The 9886-nt window shown below is 34.7% G+C and overlaps 1 protein-coding gene across 1 annotated transcript; it reads right to left on the reverse strand.

The window, feature by feature from the left end:
* Positions 1 to 1562: 1562 nt before the first annotated feature.
* LOC141481879 (histone H1-like) lies at positions 1563 to 2224 on the reverse strand. The gene is given in 2 exon segments (XM_074174219.1): positions 1563 to 1780; positions 1783 to 2224. Coding segments are annotated over 2 exon segments (660 nt in total).
* Positions 2225 to 9886: the final 7662 nt, after the last annotated feature.

A 9886-nucleotide genomic window follows, 5' to 3' on the forward strand; every position in this document is an offset into this window, starting at 1 on the left:
TAATTGGATTCAAAAATGGTAATTAGAATAATAAATAATATTCCACTATGAAATTTACAAAATATGGTAACAGATAAGATGAAATAACCAATTATTTTGATAAATTATTTTGTTCAATCATTTTTTTATCAATTGTGAGTGAAACATATCTGATAATGTTCATTAACTTGCAGTTTCTTAGAAATGAATAACTATGTATTGATTATTAATGCGTGGTTAATTAGACGGACCTATCTGTAAGAAAGTTCGAAAATAAATGAAATAGTGATCCATGTAGTTATCTGACTTCCAGGAGAGGAAAAGAAATGAATAAATAAACTGGTCACTAAACGCAAAAAGAGGTGAAATGGCGAAATAAAAGATAAAGGTGTCTGAAAACTTCGAGATGGAATACTACGACGAGAAAAATCCTTTTCTCAGGGAAACCAGGTACCAATGAAAGACCAGCAATATCGTTGACAACGAACAGATATTTCTAGGCCTATTGCCTACACCACTGGTCCCCTTCCGGAGATTACATCCAGAAAGCGGTGTTCTTTTCCCATTGCCCTCGTTTTCTTTTGATCCTTTTCGTAGACCTTTGAAACTAATTGCTTCCTCGGAGGCTATCGCTTCTTCATTTTCCTGTTAGCTTTGAACAGAAATTATGTAGGAGGCGTGGTAATGCTTTAAACATAAGGATAAGTATTAGGTAAAATTTCTTTGCTGAAAATCAGTAGGGGGTTGTTAACACTCAAACTCGAGAGTTGGTGTTTTTCTTTTGTAAATCCTGAAGGTGAGTTTCTCAAAAATTATGTAAAAAGTTATTTCAGTACCTTGTTCAGATTTCACAAAAATTTATCAATCACCGATTTTAAATATGGTCAATAATGATTCAATATGTGTCTAGTTGAAAACTAGCAATTGGATGAAATAACCATCATATATTTGAAAGTTATTGACAATTGTTCTTGGTAAATGAAAAAAGTAAGTGTTGACAAATTCGAATTTTATGGATGAACAAATGAAAATTAATGAAATGATGGAATTACTGAAGATACTGAAAATCATCTGACCATAATATTCTGTTGTTGAAATAGGAAATAGTTGATATAGGAAAAGTTGAGCAAAAATTACCAAACATAAGTATAAAAATTTAAAGAATGAAAAAATGCTAATTCATTGTAACCTGAAATGTAAGTAAATTGATAAATGGGTGACCACTAACTGAAATGTCATATAGGTACGAACAACAAAAATGGAATTAAACTAAAATAATCTAGATAAATTATAAAATATGGAAAATGAAAGATAATGAAAAAATATTGAACATGATTGTGACAATCGAAATTTTTATTTTTTTGCGTCTCTCATTAGTTTCTTGATGATTATGTTTTATTTTGTTGTTTCTACCAGATTTAATGTTTCAATTATCGTTAACGTATTTATTGATTCATTTTTATTACAGGTAATGATAATTTTTTTGCTCTACAAATTAGCGTTCTTACTTTCCTTACTCATCTTTGGTAAATTTTTTCTGATTAAAATATTTTGGTTCAATAATTTTTAATTTTTTCATGAACTCAGGAGATTAGACCAAGCAACGAAAGAATACCCGATGCAGGGGTCGCTTTCGCGGTTTTCGGTTTGGGTGCTTTCGGCTTTTTTGTTGATCCTTTGTTAGTTTTCTTTGCTTTCGAAGGAGACTTGGTTTTACTAGCAGAAGTCGCGGACGAAACCTTAGAAGCGACGGTCTTTTTATCCTCGGCAGTTGCCTTTTTAGGCTTGGCTGCGGCAGCCGCTTTCTTTCCGGAGAGGCTTTCTTACTTTTCGGTGATGCAGCAGCCTTCTTGCCGGTTTTAGCTTTTTCACCAGCTACGCGTTTGAAGGGAGTTTTTTTGGCCTTCGCACCGGCCGTACCGGACGTTTTCTTTTCGGTAGCCGACGGTTTTGCCGAACCAGAAGATGCCGATGCCAATTTGAATGACCCTTTTCCTTTAGTTTGTACTAATGATCCGGAAGCAACCGCAGATTTAAGATATTTCTTGATGAAAGGTGCCACTTTTTCTGCGTCAGCCTTATAATTCGCCGTAATATATTTTTTTATGGCTTGTAAAGAGGAACCACCCCGTTCCTTCAATCCTTTAATAGCGTTATTAACCATTTCCGACGTAGGTGGGTGAGAAGGTTTACTTCTTGGATTTTTAACTTTCTTTTCTTTCTTCGCAGTAGACTGCGAAGACATTTCCGACGTAGGTGGGTGAGAAGGTTTACTTCTTGGATTTTTAACTTTCTTTTCTTTCTTCGCAGTAGACTGTGCCTGCGGCGACGAAGATGAATTAGCCGAAGCCGAAGAATTCTGATTTTCTATGTCTGCCATAGTAAAAAAACAACTGAGAATATATTCCCATTTTTTGATAGAGAGAATTAGTATTGCTATTCAACGTGGTAATGCTGCTTCGGTCTTTGGAACTATTCCCCTTTCACATAATTTTGATGAGATCATGCATTGCCCTTATTTCAGTACGGAACTAATTTTTTTTCAAAACAAGTCGAGACTTGTGTACATTCGTCAAAGTTAATTCGCAAGTGATTGATCCACCTTATTTTTCAGTGCGGTCAATGGACATAGATCATTCTTGCCCACAAAATCTGAGCTGCAGTCCTCGTGGTGTTGGTTCCCTTTCAGTGGAGGGGCTTCATGGAGCAAGAGCCGAAACGATCCCTCTACGAAAACCTTCATCACTTGGAAGGATCGATTGCAGCTTGAGATTCTGATGCAGATTCTGTGAAACATGTTCTTTCTTATCGGGACCTGGCACACATGCTTACCGGTGATCGACGCCGATTACCGGTAGGCATGTGTGCCAGGTCCCGTTCCCACATGTGGTTCACTATTGGAATTTGGACGACCGGTATAAAATCGGCCGTCCATAATGGGTGTGTGTGCAATTAGCCTAAGAGTCACATGAGGTATCGTACATAAAAACTAATCACGCCCTGCGTGGCGTGGCAGTTATTCACCAATCTTGTAACAATCACAACCAACCTCTGTAACTCCGACTTAACTGTTTTTAGGAAAACTAGGAAAACTACTCTTTTAAATTGATTAACGTTTGGGTTCCCTATATGGCATAACCCCAACATAAACTTGTAGCAGACAAACTCTTCAACCTTGGGATTCGTGGTAATGTAAATCAATTAATTGTTTATTTTTTGGCGAATAGATGTTTCCAAGTAAAGCAGAATAACATCAAGTCAGATAAATTTTCAGTTACAACAGGTACCCCTTAGGGCAGCGTTCTTGGGCCACTAATATTTTTATTATATGTAAATGATCTTCCTCTCAATATAAGTCATGGAAAAATATTTCTCTATGCAGATGACACGTCTATCATTCTTTCTAGTGAAACATCTGACGATATGACACAAACGGTAAATGCTGTTCTAATCGGTTTAATGGGTGGTGTAACAAGAACAGACTCATTGTCAACCAGAATAAAACGGTATACATGCAATTCGTGAATGCATCGAGAAGTCAATATAATATCAATCTCAGTTTCCAAAATAAACCTTTAGAACTGAGCTGCTCGACAAAATTCTTAGGAACTATGGTTGACTCACTCCTCACATGGCAAGAACATATAGATTATATATGTAAGAAATTGAATCAATCATACTATCTGATTAAATCTCTTAAGTGCAAGTTAGATACAAATTCACTGATATCAGTTTATTATGCCAAATTTCACTCTATCATGTATCAGAGCATTTCGGTCTGGGGACTAGCTACTGGATCAGATAGGATTTTTATAAAACAAAAAGCACTGCTGAGGTTGATATTTAATTTAGACTTTAGAACTTCATGTAGAAATATATTTCAACAAAATAAAATATTGACAGTTGCAAGTCTGTACATTTTAAAAACATTGACATATGTACATGAATATAAAAAACTTTTCCAAACAAAAACAGAGATGCATAGCTATAATATAAGAAGAAAAGATATGATCATAACACGAAAACACCATCACGCAAAATATGAAAAATCTCCTAAATTTGCCTGCATTCGAATGTATAATTTACTGCCAAACGATATAAAGACTCTGTCTCCTCATATCTTCAAAAAAATATTGAAACGTTATTTATCAGAAAACGGTTTTTACACAGTAGACGAATTTACACATGGAGTAAGCAACAAGCGATCGTATTCCTTTTGAAAACTTTATTTCAAAATGTCCTTGTTACCTCTCCTTGTTTATTGTTTCTAAGCAAGCTGGTGATTCATATTTTTCCTTTTTTTTTCTATTTATATTTAAATAATATATTTGTACCACATCTTATTTGGACTTATATTATATATATACGATATATACGATGCCTGGACAACATTATTTTTATTGTGAAACCTAGTTTACTTGCATTCTATCTAGACCTAAAATTTTATTTATATGTTTGTTTTTACCTTTGTATGTTTATATGTATGCATGTTTATAACTACAATTATGACTTATCCCATCTATACATTATGTAGGATCAATAAATCTGTCTATCTATCTATCTATCTATTCACCAAACTCAAACACCTGTTCAAGCAGCTGCAGTTTCGTGAGAATATACCATCTTTTCCACCAACCTATTTCCTAGAGTCTTTGAAGTCTAACTCAGATACTCGTTAGAACAACAAGAGGTTTGTCCCAAATTCTTGGGGTTCTTGTTGAATACTCTTCGTAAGCAACCAGATGGCAGAATCAATACTTCTGACCGCTCTGGATTGAATGATTCCGTATAGTCTATCGCGTCTTGTGTTTATAGATCTTTTGCTAAAAAAATCGTCACTTGTTTACTTTGTAGTAAATGTTCAAGAGGTAGCAAAAACGTATGTGATTTTCTGGAACTTCAATAAGCGTTTCCAAATATGACCATTTTGTTTTATGAGAGAGAGGACATTGGCAGATCAAGATCTTCAGATGATGTGGTGCTGCAGGTTTTTCAGGGGTTTCCTGCAGCTGAAAAAGCAAATGCGCCACTGGAATCAATCAAGTCGCCCCGGGGCGCCAATTAATTTTTCTGTTTCATAATTTCATAATTTGTATTACTTTATTTATATGAAAGTTTGTTCACTAATTTCAACATTTCATTCATATTAATTCCATATGTTCTTCCACGGATTTCAAATCTGATAACGCCACGATGAAATTGTCACGTGATTAGCATTATCTGTAAAATTTTCCTTTTTTAAAAAAAAAATTCAGAATGTGGGCCATTACTCAGAATATCGAAAACGAAAGTTTGTTTTCATACTGCAATTCCCCATGTGGAAAATGCAACCTGTATAAAACTTCTTGGTTTAGATCATCAGATATTTTTTCGGAGAAGAGTCAAATTAATTCATGAATACTCAGTATTTTCTGTATTCCCGTTTCCTCTTTTGAAAGTACCGGTAAGCAAAAATAACGTCTTACAATTACAATTACAAGGGGGTAGTGAAAACAGTGTCTGGAGATAACTTTATAATGAGGTGGCAATTCAAATGGCAAGGACGTCGCCAGCTTATGACTAAGGAGGGGGTCAATGGGGCAATATTATGGAAGATAAAAAATATCAGCGCCTGGTACAGTTGAAAGCATGAAGCGTTATATTTTGGAATTCTTTGCCTCGATGACGATTGTAATAAGAAAGGTTCTGATATCAATGTATAAAACTTCACAAGCCGTCAACAGCACAATAACTTAATCAAACTTTTAAACACAGTAATAATTATTTATTTTAATACAAATAATATTTATTCAAAACAGAACCTGCCGGGATTTTTTGCAAAACTTTCAACCACTTTATCATTAAAATTATTTAGGTTTTTATTTATTATAGCTCTGTGTGCACTCATTATGGCCAGACCATTAACGCGATCTTCTGCCATGGAGCTTCTTAGCCATGTTTTCAGTCTTCTGAGGCTGTTAAAGGATCGCTCTACTGTACAGGTCGTGCATGGTAAAGCGAAGCAATGCTTTTTCCGTTTCAGGAAAGAGGGAATTTGTTTCTTTTAGGGCATTAACAACTGTAAGATTTTTTAGATTAAACTTATCGTGCCACAATTGCTGCCAAAGTTCGATTTCATTCTTTATGTACGGTAAATCATAAAACTGGGCAATAGATTCACAATTTTTTTTTCACATTTTCAGTTGTCATCTTTTGCATTTGTGCCGAGTGTAACTTAGATAATGCGAATGATGGCGTATTCTCTTCAGCAAAACGTACTTCAAGGGAGGTGATAATTAAATCCAAGTATGGTATTACTAAAGACTTCTTCCAGTATTCTGAAGGGATTCCAGCTGCTTCTATGACGTTGTATCTCCGTAATACGCGGCATTGATGTAATGTCGTCCTCCAGCCCTACTTTCTCCGCAACAGCAGTAGCTTCCTTTATACTTTCGTCTGGTTCTTTTTCCGGATTATCACGGTGGTTTTTAATTAGAAGTAAAATCCTTTTAACGTGTTCTGAAGCTTTGACCACGTCGAAAGCTACATATTGGAGTACGTTGACAACGGGTTCCATCAAAGCCAAGTATTTGGCTACTAACATAATACCAAGAATGAAAGAAATTCTGAAAGTTGCCGCATGCAGTTGGAAGGCACTTTTCCGAATTGTACTGTTTCCTTCGTAAGATAATGTTTGTGAGGCTTCCAGAATTATTGAAAGAGTTTCTTTAACGACTCTGATGGTTTTGTGTTTCTCACTCCATCTTGTCTCGCAAAGTCTGGAAATATTAGGTATCAACTTCCTCCTCAAAACTGATTCCCTAAAAAGTTTATATAGTATTTTTGGTAGTTCCCTTGGCATTTCTAATTTCATATTTAGTTGGTGGGACGAGCAAAGAAAGTAGAGGGCTTTGGTGTACTTTTTGCGTAAGATCGCTTGTACCCCTCCGTCTTTTCCTAACATCGTTGAACAACCATCAAAATGCAACGCACACAACACACACATACCATACCTACCTCTTGTACCTACATATTTTTAAACTGTTTAATGGCAAATCTTATATAGTCGTTCTGTATTACTTACAAATAAAAGTGGTAAAAAACATAGAAAGTTTCAATTCTCTTTTCTTCATTAAAAATTAAGTATTACCAAAATGTGAAGAGCATATTTTATACTCGTGATGCACTGTTTGGAACCTTTGGTGTAGTAATGAATATTACTGGAGTTTTTTTCTCCAACACCAAACAGTTTGATCTTCCTCTTGAAGATGATCACTTGGTGATCGAAACACGTGTCGAGGTGTTAAAATAACGGTTTGATGTTGGGAAAAAACTCCAATGATATTTAGCATATTTTATTCTTACATGCATTCACTGGTTTCTTTCCAGCGTGGCAAAAACGTGTTTGCGAAAAAATTTCGAGAAACGGCTGGACTTGCAAAATGCTACGTCAGTTTATAAAAATGAATGCAAAGATATTAATGATATTTTCAACTCTGCTGTTACATGTACTAGACTAAGATCCCAGAGCGAGCAGACATGTAATAAGTTATTTCAACAATTATTTTGAGCTAATTACGTTGCTAGCATATGAAACAATGCAAATCAAAAGCAACCAACCATTTTAACTCCTGAAAACAATGGATGGACTTAAGAAGAACACCAGTAACATTTTTAGTGGTTTGATCGTAACCAATTACCAGGAGACTTTAGTGAAACCCTTCAAAAATCAGGTACTGTACCACTTCAAGTTAATAAATTTTCATATTTGCAGTTTCATGTTTTATAATTTTTTCATTAAGAAGAAGCTGCCTGCAACGACAATAGCTGCTGATGATAAGGATGATGACTGGAATGGACAATACCATGATTGGGCTAATGATGAAAATTCCAGTGATTATGACGACGATTACGATGATTAAAAGATAAACAAATACTTTCTTTACTTATTCATGGTTGAATATTTTTTTATATAATGATTTTTGTTTCAATTGTTTCAACTGGTACCTTTTCATGATAAAATGAAAATATTTCTTCATAAAAACAAATTGCGCCAAATAAATGTATTTTCCCGAATATATGCGATAAATTAATTCACTCAAACATTAATTAATGATTACTTCAATGAAGTTCGTCCTATTTGAATAGAGATGCAAACATATTGAATTTAAATCAAACATGTGAAAATAAGTAAAGTTCATTTATTTTTTGTGAAGCTTCAAAGCTTCTGACAAAAGTTTAGGAATAGATAGATAGATATAGACTTTATTGGCTATTTCACACAGTGGTTTACAGCACGTCACATAGTACAAAAAATATTGAGAGACAATATGTGAAAATGTAAAAACAATCAGGTCATTCACAAAAACATTTTTTTTTTCAATTACATTAAAAAGAATAATTCGAAAATTCTTCTACACTATAAAAACAATTTTTTAGGAGTAGACATTTCACATTAACCTTTAAATGTCTATCATTTAGGGAACGCACTTCTAAGCTCAACTTATTATGAAGTTTCAAATTGAGGGAATTTGACTTCGACTTATTTAGCCTGAAACGTTTTAGTGCCATTTGGTTTGCTGATCTCGTGTCGTATTTGTGAGGATCTGACGGAACACTATAGTTTCCTTTGTTTGAGTGTATTTCACAAAGGGTTTGATATATGTAAATGCATGATAGTGTCATTATTTTCATGTCAGTAAAGAGGAGATGACATTGTTCTCTCAGTCCGACTCCAGCCAGAAGACGAAAAGCTTTCTTCTGTGATCTGAAGATGTTTAGCGCATTGCTGGAATTTCCCCATAGAATGGTTTCATAGCTAATACGCAAGTGAAACAAAGCGAAATATATTTGCCTGAGTGATTCGGGACCTACAACATATCTCAATCTTCTTGAGAGAAATATTGTACTGGAAAGCTCGCTGTTCAGTTTTTGAGTATGATAGTGCCAGCTGTGAGTGTCATCGATTGTAATTTCAAGAAGTTTACAGTGTTCTCCTGATGTGTATTTATTGTTAGTGGATATATTCAGTTGTTGCGTTTTTTTTATCATTTAGTTGTAGGGGGTTTGCAGAAAACCAATTTCTAACAAGGTCAATCGAATTGTCAGCAAGAATTTTGGGGCTATAAAAATCTGACGAACTATTGATAAGTGACATATCGTCAGCGAAAAGGATGGTGGCTGTATCCTGTAGCATATGCTGACAAATGTCATTTATGTAAATGATACAAAGCAAAGGACCAAGGACTGATCCCTGTGGAACTCCATGTTTCACTGTCTTGAGCTCGGATGTAGTATATTTCATTTTGACCAGTTGTTGCCTATTTGTTAAATACGATGACATCAATTTGAATGATAACTAAGATAACTTTTCTAACAGTAGGTCGTGTGAGACACAATCGAACGCCTTAGATAAATCGCACATAGGAAGGATGGAATGTTGCTTTTTTTCAAGGCCATCGACAATGTCCTCAACGACCTTCACTAGTGCCATTATTGTAGATTTGTTTTGGCGAAAACCAAATTGAGTGTTGGCGAGGAAGTTATTCTTTTCAAAATAATGTGTTAACCATTCTTTGAGCAGAATTTCTATAATTTTAGAAAACGTATTAATTATTGAAATAGGGCGAAAGTTGTCCATAGTTTCAAGGTTATTTTTTTCGGTAAAGGCAAAACTCTTGAGAATTTGAATAAATCCGGGAAAATGTCATCTAAAATTTATTAACGCAACCAATGGTTCAAGCAAAAAGTCCGATGTTTTTTTGATAAGTAATGCATTTATTTCGAAAGCATCTTCTGAATTGTTTTTTTTAGTTTACGTATAGCTGACAAGACCTCGTCTAGAGTGGTTGGGGCTAAGAAGAAACTTGATTTTGGAAATGGTAAATTTCTCAAAAGATCAGAAGTCGTAAGAGAGGAACTTGGTATT

Source organism: Leptinotarsa decemlineata, unplaced genomic scaffold (assembly GCF_025532065.1).
Source record: "Leptinotarsa decemlineata unplaced genomic scaffold, Ldec_3_MD MMD2_tig00000505_RagTag_RagTag, whole genome shotgun sequence".
Classification (NCBI taxonomy): Eukaryota; Metazoa; Arthropoda; class Insecta; order Coleoptera; family Chrysomelidae; genus Leptinotarsa; species Leptinotarsa decemlineata.